Raw genomic sequence first — 20,436 nt, 5'->3', positions numbered from 1 at the left:
AATATGAAAAATTTGTAATTTTTAAATTTAAGTTTAAAGATTTGGAGTCAATCTGCCTATTTTAGTGAACTAAAAAATTAGAAAAATATAAGTGTTATTTAATTTCAACTGTAAAAAACTGAAATTAAACTTTGTTCGACTAACAAAATATTTCAAGCCACTAAATACTTAACAGCCTGGCATGCATTTTACTTTAAATATAATTATGAACCTTATAGAAAAAATTATAATTTTTATAATACTTGCATTAGTTAACTATTATTTTTTGCTAATGAATAAGGTTAATTGAGTGAGTATAACAATAACAATCTTAGTTTAGCAAACAAAATAAAAACGAATTTTGATTTAACGTACCTTATGCTCACGCTCTTTCTAAACGCGTTGTTTCTACCAAAAAACACGCAAGTCTACGATAGGTTGAAACGTTCATTAAATCTTATTTAAACAAATTGCTTTCATCATCAGAACACTTAACGAGTGTTTCGACAAATTTCTTTACGAATGACAATATGCGCGATTGCAAATCAAAAACAAGCAAAAGAAATTCAACAGAAAAAAAGAAAAGTATGTGTGAATTTGAAACACAAAAATAAATGATAGTTAAATTTGCGCAAAGCAAAAGTCATGAAATTTGTAACTCAAAAGCAATGCAGGTTAAATGTTGAAGATTGTGTTGCACCCCAACAAAAGGGAGGACGCGTTTGTATATGTATGAGTGTAAGTAGAGAAAAGTACAACTCGATCAGTTAAATTTCTTGAGTTTAAAGTAGGAATTTATTTCTTAACTTGCAAATATGAGTCTGGACACGCATCAAAATTCATTTTTACATTTTTCACAATACCATTACTATTCGTAAGTAATACTGGCATATGATATTTAAAGGTTTTACGTATTTTTCTAGTTTTCGCTATTTGATTTATTATATAATACTAGGTTTGCAATTAATATTAAATTCCGTTTATATACTCGTACATTACAATACACCTAAATAACTGCTAGGACTGTACAGATACTTAGAGGTTTTACGCTCCTCCACTATTTGCAATGACTTAGAAATATATGTAATACAGAGTTGTATAGATTTCATACGAATTCACAGAATGCACCGAGAACATACATATTTCGTTTTGATTGTTGCGTTTGCCTTATTTATGTGTACTACAATACGTAAATTAATTTTAAAAAGTACTAAGCAAATATTGCAAGGTTTACGTGAGCATAAGGACGCTAATCTTAGCTAGAGGTTGACAAAAACAATGTTGTTGTTGTTAGTATATAAGTAAGCGAGGTTGTGTATGTGGAAGTATGACACGCATCAAATGCCTAAAGATTAGTTTAATCATTTCACAGTTAATGTTATTCACTATTTCTACAATGTATTTTATGTTTTTACGTTTTTTTTTTTTTTTGTTTTGTAAAGCAAAGGGATTGCAGAGGTACATATGGTATATAACGAAATTGTACTGAATTTGAATTCACTTTTCCGTAAATTTTGCATTTACGGTAGTTTCTATTATCGTATATTAACTGTAATGAGCTTTAAGTGTAATACTGTTATTTTGTAAATACACCTAGTGCTTTTCAACTCTCAAACGCGTGTATATAACAAAACATAATCTCAATTCACTTCAAATTGAGTTAATAAAGTTGACCTTCGGTGGCTTAATAATCACGTTTTTTTCTAAATTTTCTAAACATTCCTTAAATTCTAAAATTATTATTGTGTTCTATACATTTTATGCAAATTTGTATGTTAGTATTTACATTAGTTTTTTATATTATATTAAATCGGCACTATCGACTTGGCCATTGCCCACCCGCCTGCCTTTGCTCTCAATTGTGCTACTACAACTTGACACATTTGATTTATCTAATATTAATTACTGTTATTGTTAAATTCTTTGGTATTCTATATTTGCTTTAAAAGCGTCATGCAAATATGTGAGTATGTTTTGGTATTCTTCGGATATCGTTTGTAACAACTAAATTGAAATTATGTATGGGTGAACTACAGGGTTGCAAAAATAATAACATTTCAGTTAAACTTTTTTAATTAAAAATCATCCCGAATACCGAATACCCTTATTAAAAATAATTTTACCCCAAATACCAGATTGAGATAAACAAAAAATAAATAAAAAACAGTAAAATAAATTAAATTACAGGAAAAAAATTAATTAATAAAAAAAATTCAAAACAGGAAAAAGTGAAGAAATAAAAAAAATTTAATTAATTAAAAAAAGTCAAATAAAAAGATTACACTTTTCAATACTTAAACATTTAAGCTATTATCAATTTAGAATCTAATACGTTTGGGATTCAAAATTAAATTTTAACTAGTAATTTAAAAATATTTTAATTTTAAATTTTAAACCACACACATCAGAAATAAGAATTTAAAATGTAATTTTTTCGTCAACATATAGACACAATTATAAACCTAATTTTAATGTTGTTTTAGAAAATTAGATTTTCAATTTTTAATATCAAATTTTTTATTCAAAAAATTTGCAACCCTGATGAAATCGAGTTTTCCGTCAGGCAATGGATAATACAAATAACGGTAATATGTAGAATGAATGGTAATAGAATAAATATTATAGCTGTAGGAGTAATCCTTGGCAGTCATTGTAGCAAACGGAGAACTTATTAAGTTTAGTAACTCACATTATAGGAAAAGACTAAATATTAAGAATATGCATTGACTAGAAAAAATTACATATTTGCCGCGGTCACGGATAAGGAACAATTTTAAATAAATAAAGAAAGGACGTTTATCCTACGCAGGTAAATCGATTAATGACGTCATATGTATGTATATTCACGTTAGCACATACGATATTCTTGTCTATAACTATTAAATATATATTAATTCAATTATTGCCTATAGATGATTTAACGCGTTTCGTACGCACGCCACACGTGTTATGCACTAAGTACATGAACTGTTATTTCGACTAGTACACTTATTATTAAGATTAAAAACAAAAAAGTCGACTTAGACAACCTCTTGTTAGTTTCTCGATTTGCTTCTCCAGCCGTTTGTCCGCCTCTATGGCTTCTTCAGTTGGTTGTGGTGCGCCCGGGAAAGCGATTATTATTATGCTCATGTTATCTCGGCTGCCCTGCAATGTCGAAAGCAAAAATTATATTATAAATAGAATATAAATATTAAAATTTATTATTATTTCAATTTTTCCCGCACCTTGTGCAAGCATGTATCGACGACTTGGTTTGCTATATTTACTAAATCGTTTGTAACTCTCAGCCTCGAGTGGACAAAACTGCATAAATCCTCATTGGTCATAACATCCCATATACCGTCACATGCTAAAACTAAAAATTCATCTGTATCCTGGCGACTTTGGCAAAAAATCTCCGGTTCTGGCGACACTAATTGTTCGCATTGACCCTTTTCCTTAACGTTTTTGAAATCGTAATCGCCTAGCGCTCGCGACACTGCCAACGTACCGTTAACACGTTTTATCATAACACTGCCGCCCGCATTGTGTATACGCTCCTTTTCTTCGGGCAAAATCGGTTTGTGATCTTGTGTTGCAAATACCGGTACACCCTGACGGCAGAGCACGGCGCGCGAATCACCGCAGTTCGCAATGTAAACTTGTGTGGGCGATATAAACGCACACACCGCAGTTGTGCCACCACATTTTTCTGCATCTTGAGTTAATTCGGGCAACCCCCGCATCATTTCATCGATGCGTAGGAAACCGGTACGTATGCCCTTCACGTGGTCACCATTCCTAAATTCATCTGTGCTAATGATACAGTCAAGCAGATTTGAGGCGCAATGTTTTGACACTTTGCAACCAGCGTGTCCATCAAAAACGGCAAAGAAACTCCAATCATCGAGCTCACTTCCAAGACCGGCACATGCATAGTAAGCGTCCTCCATTTCACAACGCCAGCCCTGCATGGAACTGACGCCGAATAGAAGTTTATTTCCTTCCCCATGGTCGTTATGTTTAGTTGTTTTCGGCTTATCCAGGAAACCGCCCATCGCTTTTGTGCATGCTGTGTTTAATTGTACGCGGGTAGCAAAGTTACTTAGGCGTTCGGTGGTTCGATCGCTCAGTTGATAGTGTGCTAATTTTGATTATGTTTATATACTGGCTTTTAATTTTAAATTATATTTGTTACTGGTGAGTTTATTGTTTATAGTTGCTTTAGAGTCACTGCTTACGGAATCGTTTGTTTCGCAACTGCCTGAAATGTGTACGAAAGAAAACAATCAACACAAGTATGCAAGATATACTCAAATCAATTAACAATGCATGTTTTGGTATTGCAGAAATAAGCAAAAAACTGCCAATTTCATTCACCCTAAATATATAAGTGCACACGCTTTAACATACGTTTATTGATATCTTTTTACACACTGCCTATACATAGAATACGTTTTAAATATTTAGTGAGTTACACCCTTATTATTTTTGCTAGAAATGTACTTGCTTTGAGCCATATAGCCATATTAACACTTGGGTATATTAACTGGTGCAGCTGAGATGAAACGTCACTTTGAAAAATCAATGATTACACAATTTGAAAATACCAGCGCATTTTGCAAATAACTCAGGCGATTTCCCAATAATAAAAACCCTATTTGTGAGGTAAATAGTTGTTAATACCTTCATGTGGCTTGATCATTGGAACTGCAAACAAACTGAATGTACACTTGTCCTCAGGAAAACTTGCAGACTTGCACACACTTCGATTTTACATATGTACTTATGTATAACTACTTATGTATAAATAATCACTGGCGCATATGTTCTGTAAATAGTTATCTTCAGAAAACTGCTTATTTTCTACTTTTTATTTGGTACCGCTATTCATGCACATTATATCACTTTATACTTACATAAATAAGAATAGACACCAGTATATAATGCTTAGAATATTTATGAAACATTTTAATTTTTTATTTTCACACTCTACCTTTTCGGTGTTTATGTTGGTTATGCGGTTGTAGAAATAATTTTCTTTTACGGATCAGCAAAATAAAAGAAAATTTTTGTGTATAAAAAAGAAAACATAGCGAGCGCTTTAGTGTTCGAATGTGAATAGAAAAACTCGATTGTCGTGCTTCTCTTTGCACATTGTGATTTAGTTTAAAGGTGTCAAAGAGGCACCTTCATTTGTTAGTAAACGTTCACAAATGACTCGGTGAGAGATTGAAAGTAGAGACCAAAGGAAAATGAACAAAACACGAATATAGTTGAAAATTTATAGACGTTGTGCATATGTTTTTCTGATAATTCAAGGAACGAAAAATAGGTCTGTTACTAGTAACCGTCTATAAATTTTTAATTTTGTTCGCCTGCATCTGATAACGTTTTTATCTTAAAGGTGTGCATTTTTAGTGATGACAAAATGTTGGCAATATACATAAAATAAAAGCGATTAGGGTTTGAATCCACTCATCCAAATCAGTAATAATACTGTTAGAATAACGTTGTAATGTCGCCTTAAAAATTTAACTTTTATTTGGAAACTACACAAATAACAACCACTTGATAGAGCTTTTTAGAATTGAAACTCAACACAATTGTTGTTCACACATTTCAAATCGAAGGCAATGTTGGTTGTTTTCAGTTGATAGCTACCGTCGGGAATAGGAGGTGGGAAATAGCCATAATGATGCACCAACACTCTTTTTAGACGCTCGTAAAAGTTCTCTCGATTGCTCCTCTTCTAAAATTAGAAAACAATATGACAACATCACCGACCAATAGTAAACGATTGTTAGGGTGAATCCAACTGTGGCATTTTTTTGCGCGAAGAATTTGGTTTCAACCAAAATTGTTTAATTGTAATATATACATATATATTTCACATTTATATCATTAACGTATTTTAATCTAAACACTCAAAAAACACACGTTATTTTCGTCTTATGTTAAGCACACTTAAAAATGTTAAACTCGAGTGCAGAAAGCGGAAAAAATCTTTGGTTATGGCTGTCGAGTGTTCGGTAATTTCCCTTGGCAATGCCATGCGCTTCTTTAGTTATATTAACATTTGTAAATTATTTGCCAACACATGCGATATTCAAAGTAAATTCTAATTTTCATAGGGAAATGGGATTCATTCTACAACGTATATGACGCCTCCAAAACGCTCACCTTGCCAGCAAACCGCACCAATATGAATTCGTTGACTAGCAACGAGAACGTCTTTCTATTGTTAAATATTTCTAATACATAATGCACTTACAACAATTACATTTAAACATTTAAAAACGTATTATTTTATTTCACTACTTATTTGCTGCTTTCAGTGACCTTTTGCCAATTTTTTTTGAGAAACATAAACCATAAACTGCACGCAAAAACACGACCACGGCAAAGACAGCAAAAATTTGACGAACGAGTGAATAAGAATAAATAGCGAATACGAAAAAACGGTGATGGCGGCATAGTTGCCACTATTGGAAATAAATTTGGAAGTCAATTGGAAATGAGTAACTGATTGGGTAACTGATTGTGCTTTATATGGGTTATATTTATATTATATATAAAATATATATATAATAAAGTTAAATATAAATATATAATCGTGATTGATTTAACATTTCATCATTTTCTGCCATATTATACAATTAGTTATGGAGGGATATAGTTATGCAAGAATTGCATATATTTCCTTTTGGTGCACCGGCACAATAAACAAACACGCAGAAAATTATTTGCAAAGGCTGTAAAAAGTCAGTGCAATGAATGTCACGCAAACCTGTTTTAGCTGTCATTTTATATAAAGACAATTACGTCGTTAAATTGTTGAGTTGTTGCTATGCAAGCTCAAGTAATTGCTCAAGAAAAAAATAATAATAAAATTTCTTCAAGTAACTTTGACCCCTGGTTACGCATTGTGAATGAGCCACAATAGAGAGTAAGAGAGAATAAACGATTTCTTCGCAAAACCAGGTTTGCCATATTCGCATTTCATTGAAAAAATTTATTAAAAATTAGTACTAGATTTCTGTAGAGCTGCACAAGCACAAGTATATTTATCGCAGGAAAGTTACTTGACAGTTTCTTAAGCGATTTTTAATATGAAGTTTTTACATTTCTTGAGATACTAAAAATAAATATGTTAAAAATGTATGCAAAAGGTGAGCCAATTCACAATAGCCGTGCATAATAGTCATTCACAATAAATTGATCGAATCAGCCGTTCATGTATCACTAGATCTCCCCGACGGGGAATTGAACCCTATCTATCTATCTAATGGGTATAGTATTTTTGCAATGTGCAATCTTGCCCCTAATATAAACATCCTAAAAAATTGTTTTGTTTAAATTGCGCCTAATCTATATGCGTGAACATAACGGAAAGTTTTTTATTTCATTGCATTGTTTTTATTATTTCCATTGGCCTTAAAACTATACTTTATCAGGTGTCTTGTATTTAGTGTTTTAAATATTTATGCCTATTTCTACCAGCAAGGATATATTAATTATATTTTCCACTTCAACGAATAAGTACAAAACAATTGACTTGAGGGGAAATAATGCCAACTATTAAAGTAACACCATTGGGTGCTGGTCAGGATGTTGGACGCAGTTGCCTACTATTATCAATGGGTGGCAAAAACATCATGCTTGACTGTGGTATGCACATGGGGTACAATGATGAACGCCGTTTCCCTGATTTTTCATATATCGTCCCAGAAGGCCCAATAACAAGTCACATTGATTGTGTGATAATATCACATTTTCATTTAGGTAAGTAAAAAGAAACATAAGATGAACAAAACCCTATGTAAAGTTGGGTGTTTGCAGATCACTGCGGTGCCTTGCCGTATATGTCCGAGATGGTAGGCTATTCCGGTCCTATTTACATGACGCATCCGACCAAAGCTATTGCCCCAATTTTATTAGAAGATATGCGAAAGGTGGCTGTGGAGCGCAAAGGCGAGTCAAATTTCTTCACAACACAAATGATAAAAGATTGCATGAAAAAGGTTACCGCTGTTACATTGCATCAAAGCGTTATGGTGGACAATGAGTTGGAGATCAAAGCCTACTATGCCGGTCACGTGTTGGGCGCTGCAATGTTTTGGTTACGGGTCGGCTCACAATCGGTTGTATATACGGGCGATTATAATATGACACCTGATCGTCATTTAGGCGCTGCATGGATAGACAAATGCAGGCCGGACTTGTTAATTTCCGAGAGTACATATGCAACAACTATACGTGATTCGAAACGTTGTCGCGAGCGTGATTTCCTTAAGAAAGTGCATGAATGTGTTGCCAAAGGAGGAAAAGTGTTAATACCTGTGTTTGCTTTGGGGCGTGCCCAAGAGCTTTGCATTTTATTGGAAACTTATTGGGAACGAATGAATTTGAAATTTCCCATATATTTTGCAGTGGGTTTGACGGAAAAAGCGAATACGTATTATAAAATGTTCATCACATGGACCAACCAGAAAATACGTAAAACGTTTGTGCAACGAAATATGTTTGACTTTAAGCATATTAAGCCATTCGATAAAGCTTATATTGATAATCCCGGAGCTATGGTCGTATTTGCTACGCCAGGTATGTTGCATGCTGGTTTGTCATTGCAGATTTTTAAGAAATGGGCACCAAATGAAAATAATATGGTTATCATGCCTGGATATTGCGTTCAGGGCACAGTAGGTAATAAAATTCTTGGTGGTGCAAAGAAAGTCGAATTCGAAAATAGACAAGTGGTGGAGGTGAAAATGTCTGTGGAATATTTAAGTTTCTCGGCGCATGCTGACGCAAAAGGTGATGCACATTTAATATTTACATATTTTAGCATAAAATGCTAAAAATATAATAAATATCTACTTCCAGGTATTATGCAACTAATACAAAATTGTGAGCCTAAAAATGTGATGTTAGTGCATGGTGAGGCTGAAAAAATGCAATTTTTACGCACCAAAATAATGGAGGAGTTCAACATTGAAACTTATATGCCTGCAAACGGAGAAACTTCAGTTATTTCAACACCTGTGAAAATTTCTGTCGATGCATCCGTATCTTTGCTCAAAGCAGAAGCCCGCGTATACAATGCTCAACCGCCAGATCCAAAGCGACGACGTCTCTTACACGGCGTACTTGTTATGAAAGATAATCGTATTATGTTGCAGAATCTAACCGATACTTTGAAGGAATTCGGTATTAATCGTCATGTGATGCGTTTTACTTCCAAGGTGAAAATGGACGATCCTGGCCCCCGCTTGCGTACGGGTGAAAAACTTTTCGCGCTGCTACAAGAGAAATTAGTCGGCTGGACTGTTAGCATGCAGGAAAGTTGCACGATTTGTGTCGAAACAGTTGAAATTAAGGTTGAGGAAGATGAAAATGATCCGAAACATAAATTCATACTTATAACATGGACTAATCAGGATGAAGATATCGGCGCTTATATATTGAACTTGCTACAGAATATGTCTTGATTAAATAAAAAAAAAATCATGTTTTTCTATAATTATTAATTTGTCTTTATATAAAGTAATTTTTGAGAAAATAAAAAACTTGTAATAAAATATATATATATATATATGTATTTATTTTTATTTTTGTACGAAAATTGTAGAAAAAACTAGTTATTTTGTAGCATATATTAAAGTTTTGTTTTAAAAAAGGTCAAGTCGCACTGGAAAACTCATCTGTGAATTTTGTACGAAAAGTTAAACAGCTGACTAGTCAAGTGGACATTATATACTGCTATCGTTGTCGGCTTAGGTGAGCTTCGATCGCCCCACTGGCGTTGCTGACGGCGAAGCAACTACGTGGGCCGTTATGCTCTTGCCATGGAAATATCTTGCATCGTTAACAGCGGCACTGGAGGCGGTGGAACTGACATTTGCTGTATTTCCAGCTGTCGAAAATAGCAAAGTATTCACCGAGGGTAATTTTTGGTTTGTTGTAGACTGCGCCAGCAACGGCATTGTGGTCATCGGATGTAAATAGAAATGATTGATAATCGCTTGCGTAGTTGTTGGCAACGTATGCGTATTCGCCGGCACAATATGCGTTGTGGCTTGAGGCAACTGGTGTTGTAAATCGGCGGCAGTTTGGTGCGTCAATGAATTATTGAGACTAGTAACTACTTTTGGGCATTGGCCATTTAGCGTAAATGGATCTAGCCCAAAACTATTCACACCATCAGATGTCGTTTGCATATTGGTAATATTATTTATGTGCACTGACTGCATCATAGGCATGACAGACGGCGTTGTCGACAGTTCGATCGATGCTGGTGAAGAATACGGAGATGACTCTAATGATGAACATAATAACCGCTGATTCATGTCTTTTAATGTACCTGAAATATAATTGCAAATTGTAGTAAAACTGGATAAAATAGCTTCCAGAGAAAAAACCTACCATGATCCTCTTCTTTAATGCGCGTCGAAGACAAGTCCACTGGATCGAATTCACTTTTTATTTTAAAGTGTAGCGCCGCTGTAGCTTCTGATGAGGAGATCGCATTATCGGTATCTATTGTAACAGAGGGCTGTCCCACATACAAGCCGCATTCTTCCATTTCAAGCGCCTGCTCCATAATGAGCTCTTCTGCCGAAGTGATACTCAGGTCGGGGAAACCACTGATTGCACACCGGGTATCTGTTAGTAACGATATGCTCGCTTGTGAATTGAAGATCGCATCTGCTTCGGTATTTTCACGTTTTATTGAAGACAACAAAGCTGGTGTTGTCGGAATAGCTTTTTGCACTTGTTTGGGTGACGGTTGTTTTCGCTCACGCTTTGGTTTAGCCGTTTTGCTTGTGCCAATTTTATTTAATGTGTTGTTTAACGCGCCAACTGCTATTGCTGGTTTCAAGTGTTGTGACATTGACATCGGTATCGAAGTCATTATATTACTCGCACGCGTCACTTCGGTTTTGATGTTCGCCGATAATGTGGATACCGCGATTGTTGGCAAGGGATGGTCATCTCTAATCGATACTAGTGGCGGCGGTTGCGGCGCGGGTGCAGTCTGCACCGTTGGTGTTTGCTCCGATTTTTTCTTGCGTTTAGATGCTTGAGATTTTGGCGTTGACGCGTTGGAGTCGCCTGGCTTTAGATTTTGCGCTGATGAAACTTTATTGGAATCGTTTGTAATAGACTTCGTAGTCAGCGATGCTGACGCTGCCTCTGTGTTAGCTTCGGCGGCCTTTGCTTTAGCCGCTTTGGTGGACTTCTTGGAACAATATGAGGGAATGTTTTCCAAATGTTCGCCGGTTTTATGGTCTACTTTGTGCCGACGACGTGTATGTTTCAGCCAGTTCGGAAAGTTGGTGAAGTCTCTTGGGCAATAGTTGCATTTGAATGGTCGTTCGCCAGTATGTATATTAGAGTGCTGTTTGAGTTTCGAATTACTTATGAAGGATTTATCGCAGACGTTACAAGCGAAAGGTCTTTGCTCGAGATGCACTAGGTTATGCACCTTAAGACAACGCTCTGTTTTGTACATTTTACCGCATTTTTCACAACGGTACGAGCGGGTTTGTGCATGATATTTTTGGTGTCTTTGCAAATGTGAACGTTCTTGGAACCTTAAAAAGAGATTATTTTGTAATTTAAATTTTTTCTCCGATAAATTTAAATTTTATATTTACCTCTTTTGACATTCCGGACATTCGTAAGGCTTTTCAGCAGTATGGATACGAGAGTGATGAGTCAAATTGATCTTTTGTACAAATTTTTGGCCACATATATCACAGCCATATTTCTTGTTATCACTATGGATTTTGCGATGCATCCACATGCTGCCCAATTTAAGACTAAGATGAAATGAAATGAAAAAATATATTTGTAAATTACTTGATGTATATTAAGCGTATATAGAGATTCTTACCATTTTCCACATTCGGGGCATTTTTTCCAAGCATCTTTTCGTGGATCTGTGGAGCGATGGGTTTTTACATGTTTCTTTAAAGCCGCTTCCTGTTCAAAATCGTTATCACACACCGGACATCGGTAGTGCACGCGATGTCCAACAGCCTCGTGTGTGGCGTATTCGCCTCGTCCCTGAAGTATGAGACCATCACAGTCCAGGCACTTAAATACCGGTTCGGCAGCACTTGTGCCGCTTTCTTGAGTACCACACTCTTTTTTACCTAAAGTTTCAACCTTTGATGTTGGTACTAAATTATTACTATTACTACTACCACTTGGTGTATTGTCTTTAGACATTGTAAAAATATTGAAACTAGATGATGAGATCGATTGGTTGCTACTGACTACAACATGATTAGTGGGTGCACTTTTGATGTCGTTTGTTTTATTTTCAATGGTTTGGATATTATCCACGGCCGCATCGTCTATATGGGTTGCATTCAATTGATATGCTCGATCAATTGTGAGGATTTCGTTTTTTAAATCGCGTTTAATTTTCTCTTTTGACGAGCATCTTTCAGCTTGTCGTTGGAAATCCGCTTGATGTGGTTTTATCAATAATCGTTTTAAGGGTGATGGTGTTGGTGGCGGTGCTTCGGGTCGTAAAAATGTGCCACTGAAACTATGTTGCGGTTTCTCCTCTTTTATTATGACACCACCAACAATTTTGGCATCTCTACCACTGCTACACAAATAATGTGTATCAAGATTTTTTGTTTTACACTCGTAACTAGCATTTGGCAAATCGTCAATAATGGAACTGTCATCGAGACCATCATCACTTAAACTGGCACAAACCAGTTGGTGTTGCACATCATCACTAGCATTCGTCAATTCAAGGTGCGCATTTTGCGCGCTTTCATCTAAAACTCGCCAAAAATCCGTACTTGATAGACTGTTAGTGGTGGCGAGCATAGCGGCCGAGTCGCCGCTTATGGTGACGCAGGCAGATAAATCGATGTCCAACGATTCATCCTTAATATTTGAATCGAAATTATTTAGACGTAGAAGTGAACTTAATATTTCATCGTTAGCTCCCAATTTGGTAGGAGTGTTCGGTGCTATATTTATTGGCGCTGATCTTGGTTTTCGCGGCATTTTTTTGCTGCTTGGCGCTTCTTCTGTCATTCTCGTTTAGACTGTGCCCTCCACTGTTGTTGTTGGTCAAGAGGTTATGCGGTTTTTTACACCTCGCCGTGTACTAAGAGCTTTACAAACACAAAACACACACAATTCACTTAAGCAATACGTTCATAACGCAAGGCGTTTTCTATATAATCACAACAATTAAACGCCTCTTATAAAAGAATTCCACAAAAATTAAGTTTAATTACGGAATGACGCCTTGTTTATTTTGCACACATACGGAAATGTTTGGAAAGTGTTTGCTGCAAACGCCATTTTGACGAGTGCTGCCAAATGAGATTGGTTGTGGCACCGCAATGCGTTCGGCTATTTGATGTAATAGTATAAAAAATAAAAAATGAGTGTATTTAAATTGTTAAATTAATTAACTACAAAAGTTTGATTTCATAAATTCATTTTGATTAATATAAAGCAAATATGTTGTTTTAATTTTAATAAGGCTTTCAAATCGAAGCTAGAGTTGTGCATTCTGAAAGACATATTTTTGCGCCTGAAGGTATGTTATGCTAAGCTATTTGTCTTGCAGGTCAAGAATTTGGTTGTTTTATATACCGGTCTTTTTGCATTTTGATTGCAATATTTTATTTAATGGAAAATGAAATTATTGTTTCGCAGTTGTTGTTGTTGTTATAGTTCCAGAAAATTATACTCAAATTTTGTTCAACTTAAACTTAACTCTTATTATATTAAATATTCTATACATATACTTTCAGTTATGTTTGCTATAATCGCATATTAGTGTAGTTTATGTATATACAAATGTAAATATAAATGTATATATATAACTGCATGTGTATATTTTTTTATTTGTGCCCACTATTTAACCATCGATATTAATGAAGTTGCTCAAATTGCAAATAAAATTTACAAGCCTTACATACGAGTATAACATGAATGGCACAATACATATCAGCAACAATAAGCCAGAATCCGATTAAACAACAAACAACTTGTTCGGCAACAAACACGGTTCAATGCAATTCACCTCAGCAACAATTGACCCATTGGATATGCACATGAACAAGCATGCAGTCATTATGAATACATATGTACGTACATACTTACACTCGCACACCCGCTAGGAAATGGTAAAAATGGCAATTGTAGGTTAGCTTCAATGTCTAATGCCACATTTTCTATATAGAAGACATTTGGAAGTTGGCAAATGTGTCAAGAAAAATATTATACATATGTACGTATTTTAGGAATAAACACTCGAATTTCGAAAAAAAAAAATCAAATATTTTTCCAGTTAGATCTGGACCCTGGAGAAATTCTCAAGTCTGTAAGTATATCTTCCAGCAAATTGATCCCGTTTTATTGCTTATATGTATATATAACTCTAGATCTGCCTCTTAAATATTATTTTCTTACTGGGTTTTGGAAAAAAAAGAATTGTGTGTGTTTGTCTGGGCGCAAGTGTCTGCCTTACCATGCCAATACTTTGTTACATTTATATAAAATAATATGTATGTACTTATGTATGTGTGTATGTGTCCATTGTTGTTGCCGCTTTTGCGTGGGTTGCTCTGGCCTTGTTTGTTCATCTCGTTTAACTGAGATTTTTCCTTCATTGCACACCGCTTTGACCATTTGGACCGCAAATCCGTCCGTCCGTTCAAAAGTACATACAAAACACATGTCCGTCCGCTTTGGCAACGGGCGGTGAATCAACATCAAAGGTTGACGCCATTGCACACCGATTTGGTTATAAAGCACATATAAGACACAGAACAAGAGAGCTCATGCGTCCCAGGAGAGGCGTGTTGCTACATATTATATAATACAAATATTTGAGCAAAGTGTCTTGAAAATTGCAACAAATACATGAAGGCGCTTAAAATAGACAAGGTCTTTATACAACTGGTTAATGTCAACCAATGGACCAAAATTCGATTTTTTATATAAAGACACATACATATATGATGATGATGATGATGAACAACTTATCGAATTGTCCATCAAAACAAATGTTCCTATTGTCTTATGATTTCTACCCACAATCTGTTGAAAGAGAGGTACAACGCAATCAGGGATGGGTGGGGTGAAAGGAAAAAGGAGAAATAGGTTTCTTCAATGGTTGATACGTTCGGTTTGTATAATTGATTTATTCCTGAGACCTGAGGCTTTACAGTTCATCGGTTTCTAATGTCAGACCACCAGGTCCTTATGATGATGAAGTGATGATTTAAGAAAACCCATCAAGCTTTTCGCATTCCTAAGGCTCAAACTTCCAATCTGCAAATAAATCACTCATCTCAGTTTAATATTCACCAAGATCTTCTCTTCTTTGGTAATAGAAGTCTGCTTTCTTGCAAACAAACTCTTCCCACCATTTTTGGTCGTTGAGCCGATCGCCGATTCTTTCCAATGCCTACCTATTCTTCAGAAAAGACAAATCCTACGAAACCCTATGTAATGCATTTAAAATCATATTGATCAGATTGTGTCAAAACGAACGTCTATGATATTTAGACGGCCTGCTATTGGTGTTCGTAAAGGTCGAAAGAACAGKTGGTACGATGAGGACTGTCGTGTCGGATGGCCTTCCTCGCACTGTTGTGATCGACCACAAGGTGGGAAGGTTTCAAGATCGGAGTATACTTTTGCAGGACCCAAAGAGGTGATCTAGTGGCTGGAAAAGGGAACACTTCCTTCAGCCCGCTTAACGGCAGTGAAATTGTAACATCTGAAGATGGCGCACCCGATTCCCCAATCGACGACAAGGGCATAGATGTTCCATTGCCCGACTATGATGAGGTTCGAAAGCCATTACCTGTCTGAAGAACTCCAAAGCGGCAAGGGCCAATGGATTACCGGCCGAGCAATTCAAATACGGCGACGAAGACCTGACAATAATCAGCTTCTTTACAAGATATGGAGGAATCACATCATCATTCCCACGACAGTCGGGTCTACGAAAACCGGAACGGACCCGGATTTTTATCCGGCCAAGGACTGTCAACTCGGCAGAATTCTGCCGTTACAACAACAACAGGAGTCACACAATCTGCGTCAGTTATCGTGGGATAAGGTCCCTTAATATCGCATATAAGGTCTTATCTTTGAACCAGTCAACACCAACATTAATATCAGTCTTAAATCACTCTTGCTAACACTTTCGATTGAGTAGGTAAAGTTCTCTCTCGACGAATAAAGACCAAACTCGACAAGTCCCTCATCATTCCTTATTTCGGTCCTCAGGTAATTGTTGGCAACTCTATGTTGTAAGCCAAGTTTAAGCTCACGAGTATTAAGAGTTAGTTTAGAAACGAAGGTAGCATTAAGGAAGGGTAATTAAGAATTGGTTTGGTTTCTTAATTACCCTTGTGAAACGAAATTCTCAGAAGCGTGTTCTGAGACGAAATCCAGACACAACGGTATCGCTTGGAATTAATAAGCCAGCAGACGGAATGCCAACCGTTCTAACCTGCAGAAGAAATTTGAACATCGAAATATCCAAGGTACAAAAAAGTTGGAGTCAAACCTGATATACCATAACCATAGCGCCAGAAAACATTCCTGAAGTAATTTTGACAGTCGGCCGGGTAAAAATCCGACTTCGTTTCAGTTACTTAGACCCGACTGTCGTAGGGATGGACGGAACGTGGCTTCTAGTAGTTTGATGTGATCTCCAGATAATCGCTGTTTTTCATGTCAACTTGTTGATTTTGTTGTTGTATTCACATTTGCTAATTTTCACAGGAGCACAATTGTAGCGAGTAGCGGAGTGGCGAATCGAACACGTTTAGTGAATGGCGTAGAGGTCAGGAAGAAGACGGTAACTACTGAGATTTCGAAGAGAAAGTTGTGGCTAATAATATTTTTGATTTCAGTCCATAAAAAAGACAACTTTGGGTTGTCACTTAGCTGAATATTCACTTTAGCTATTCTTTTTGTCGCAGTTAAAGACCAGAACAGAGTCTTACCTATCACTCCCTAAGCTACCTTAGATATTTTTGCTCACCTTGTTAGTCTACTTCGATTCTTTGGAATTAAGGCACACCAATTTCCGCTCATATTTTTCTTTACGCCGCCAATTTAAATATTTGCAATTAAAATAACTGTAAAAATGGGCAAAAAGGGTTTCAAAAAATTATGCAAAGTGATTAATTTTGGCAACCGGAGACAATAGCGAACTGATATTCATTCCTTCAACGAAACAAAGCGATGTCAACGAGGCTCGTTAGGCCGCCAGCACAGTGGGGGGATCGCTTGCTCCTACGAATATATTTGCAAATAAATTCTTTGTGTGTTTGTATGTATGTGTGTGTGCTCATAAATACATTTTTATCGAGCGAACAATTTGTTGTGAACATTTGTATGCGCCTCTAAGCATACCCAAACAACAACAACAACAACTGTAACAAAAGAAAGCACGAAAAGCAAACATTTCAGCAACTCTGCGAGCAGTCGCTGCTCTCGCCGCTGCCGCTCGATCGGCGGCTACAAAAGCTGGCGTGCCCAACGTCTTAGATAAGCATCGCTTAGGCAGAAGCTGTCAAAATATAACAAATACGTACTTGGTGCGCCAAAGCTACAAAGCCCAATGGCTACAAAAGACCCCAAATCTCAGTTCAATATTTCTTCAGCGGCATTTGTGTGTGTGTGTGCGCTCGTGTGTTAATCCAAAAGGTTGAAGGGCGCAGCGTTCGCCAAAAAGGATCTTCATCAGCGGCTGTGCAGCAGCAGATCGGCATTTTTAAATATATTACAGTGGCTCTTCGCTGGCTTTCATACAGTATTGGCAGTGAAGTGAAGAATAAAATAAAAAATATCGTGCGATATTCAAAATTATTGAGATCATAAATTTGCAAGCGTTTAGCGGTTGCATGCCTCCACCGCGTCGGCACTTTAGATTACATTTATTTTCACTACTTTTGCGGCGAAATTTCGTTCGTTTCGGTGCCTTAAATAATAAACAATTGATATTTGCATAACATATGTACGTATGTATGTATTTTTGCATAAGTGAAATATCGTAATTTATCTCGGCTTATCAGCGCAGATCATCGTGCTTTGTTCGTGACCGGTCAAGCAGAGTTGTTTAATATGCTTGGGAGTAGACTAACTCGCAAATTTCGACCAAACTTTTCATGGAAAAATTGAGTATATATAAACTGTTTTTGTTAACTTTTAGGATCTATAGGATATTTTCGATCCAAGTAAGTTTTGGCAACGTTTCGCAACTGTGAACAAATTGTGGATACTTAAAAAGTATCGGTTACCAAAGAAAAGTCAAAACAGCGGGCTAAAATACACCATAAAAGGTCATTGTTAGGTCTTACGATCCTGATGTGCTCTTTCATTGCCATATTATTTTTTTTTTTTACAAACTTTTACTTATTTTCATTCAAAAGGTGGAGTCTCTCACCGCAAGTAGTCCTCTGCCTCTACGATACCATAGTCTAATTTTCATTATGGAATCTTAATTTGGTGGAGGGCTCTAGAAAAGACCACACATACAAAGCAACTCGAGATCGTTCAACGACCGGCGTTCTTCAGCATGTATGGTGCATTTAGCTCCACTTCAACCATGACACTACACGCCATCTTGCACATAGTGCTTGTAGACATTGTCGGAAGGTGTATAGCTACGAAGGTTGCTATCACACTTAGAGAAGATGAAGAAGTTCTTAAAAGAACACATGTCTGAACACTCTGAAATCCTCAGACACTTTATTTCATACTTGGATCATGGAGCCGCCAAACCATCTCTGCCTATATGCCGGCGAGGGAGTTGTGCGTGAGAAGAAGCCGTTGTAGGCATAAGCTTCTATACGGATGTGTCGAAATTCAGCCTCCTTCAGAAAAAGGAGCCTACACTCAGATTGAGTGAACTCATTTGCAGTCCGTTCTGGGTTGGTCGAGGACTGCTTAACCGCGCCTTCAATAGCATGGAGTGTCTTTGTGATAAGACTCGTATCGGTGCCGGGCCAAAGTGGAATTTGCAAAGTTGATGAGCTGGCAAGAAAACGTACCTTAGAACCACTAACGGTAAAATGAGAGCCTGTCTGTGCTCCAGTATTATCTTGCGTTTTATCATTAGATAGCTGGGCATCGAGGAAGCTGGGCCAGTGTTGGGTTACCACCTATACATGCGCTGTCGTGCAACCCTTTTGGCCCACGATCGATCGCAGCCGTTCCAGTGATCTCTTTGCCCGCAGTAATGCTAGTCTCTTGGTGGTAGTGGGGCTTTTAACAGACCATTGACCAATTGGTGTTCAAGCTGTAAGGTTGGGAATCTTGCCAGACGCCATTTGCAGAAGCTATATAGAAGCAGATGCGTCAAAATTTTTGAGCTGAATAACGTTCGTTCTTGTCGGATAAGTGCTCTTTGTCAGAGACAACAGTTTTAAAACCTCACTTGATAAGCTCATCGGTCTTGTGCTTTGATATATCCACTTTAACTTTAAGCGGCTTTAAGCAGTTAATCAACCGTGACCCAAGTATAATTGATGCTAAAAATCAGATTTTCGCTCATATTTTTATTCTTTATCTTTCGAATCATCGGTAACCAAATTCGATATTCTTCGTTGCCATCTGATCCCGCTGAAGATTTATTTTGAGGGGTTACACGAGTTTCCTCGAACAAAAAGCGGTCTATTTTCAATATTTTGTATATAAAAAATTCAGTATTTTATTCAAACTTTTTATTATTCCATACATAGATATATATTATATTTTACAAAAATTTTAATGAAATTTTCAAAAGAAATTATTCAAAACTCTGCCATTAGGATGTCAAGCTGCAGGGCAGCATCGTCAAAAGTAAAATGAAAACATGTAAGGAAGAGCTACGTTCGGGTATAACTGAACATTTTATATTCTTGCAACTTGCAAGGACTAAAAGCCAGGGAAGTACCTTCAAGTTCATTAGACCTGTTTTTTATATGGGGTCTAGGGAGAATTTTCATCCGATTTTATTCATTCTAAGCACACATATGCACCTTTATAAGAAAAAACATGCTCTCTCAGTTTTATTAAGAGAACTCACATATATGTTGACCGATATATGTGGTATAAAGTCACTCAGAAGTTGGGAAATGCTTATATTAGGTATATGGGGGTTAAGGAAAGTATTAACCCGATTCAACCCTTATGTAACGCACCCACATAATACTGTCAGGGAAGGATTCTCTCTGAATTTCAATTATAAATCTGACACATTCATGAATATTTTCGGTCAAAAGTAAACTATGGGTATTGCGGTCCAAACATTCGTTATCTAGGGGCTTCAACAGTTTTTGTTGGATTTGGAGAATTGTGGGCCATAAAAATTTCAGACAATTTACAATAAGAAATTTTCAGATTATCGATCTCACTGATCTCCCAACCGTTGCGACACAATTTAACCCAGCAATTATAAGCATGTATGTATGTATGTGT

General features: G+C 36.5%; 3 protein-coding genes across 9 annotated transcripts in view; 1 reads left to right on the top strand and 2 right to left on the bottom strand.

Moving 5' to 3' along the window:
• LOC108970208 (protein phosphatase 1B) overlaps positions 1-6,385 on the bottom strand; it is a 9,560-nt gene extending 3,175 nt beyond the window's left edge. For 2 of the 7 annotated variants that reach the window (XM_018935477.1, XM_018935471.1), the window contains exons 1-3: positions 6,145-6,381; positions 3,207-4,225; positions 3,009-3,126 (exon numbers count right to left, since the gene is read on the bottom strand). In XM_018935477.1, the coding sequence (XP_018791022.1) occupies positions 3,009-3,126; positions 3,207-4,019 (931 nt within the window). In that variant the 5' untranslated portion in view covers positions 4,020-4,225; positions 6,145-6,381. Of the gene's footprint in view, positions 1-3,008; positions 3,127-3,206; positions 4,226-4,647; positions 4,734-4,880; positions 5,583-6,144 lie in introns of those variants that run through there. The other 5 variants (XM_018935475.1, XM_018935473.1, XM_018935472.1 and 2 more) reach the window with 5 other exon arrangements.
• An 829-nt stretch (positions 6,386-7,214) lies between these two features.
• On the top strand, positions 7,215-9,491 carry LOC108970216 (integrator complex subunit 11). The gene is made up of 3 exons (XM_018935487.1): positions 7,215-7,746; positions 7,804-8,778; positions 8,848-9,491. The coding sequence occupies exons 1-3, from the start codon at positions 7,533-7,535 to the stop codon at positions 9,450-9,452; spliced, it is 1,794 nt and encodes a 597-aa protein (XP_018791032.1). The 5' UTR covers positions 7,215-7,532; the 3' UTR covers positions 9,453-9,491.
• Positions 9,492-9,586: 95 nt separating this feature from the next.
• On the bottom strand, positions 9,587-13,266 carry LOC108970214 (serendipity locus protein H-1). The gene is made up of 4 exons (XM_018935486.1): positions 11,861-13,266; positions 11,622-11,786; positions 10,387-11,558; positions 9,587-10,324 (listed from the first exon to the last, which is right to left on the bottom strand). The coding sequence occupies exons 1-4, from the start codon at positions 13,027-13,029 to the stop codon at positions 9,738-9,740; spliced, it is 3,093 nt and encodes a 1,030-aa protein (XP_018791031.1). The 5' UTR covers positions 13,030-13,266; the 3' UTR covers positions 9,587-9,737.
• Positions 13,267-20,436: the final 7,170 nt, after the last annotated feature.

The sequence above is a fragment of the Bactrocera latifrons genome, unplaced genomic scaffold (genome assembly GCF_001853355.1).
Source record: "Bactrocera latifrons isolate USDA-ARS-PBARC rearing strain unplaced genomic scaffold, ASM185335v1 scaffold_29, whole genome shotgun sequence".
NCBI lineage: Eukaryota > Metazoa > Arthropoda > Insecta > Diptera > Tephritidae > Bactrocera > Bactrocera latifrons.
This window is presented reverse-complemented; position numbering and strand designations above follow the sequence as displayed.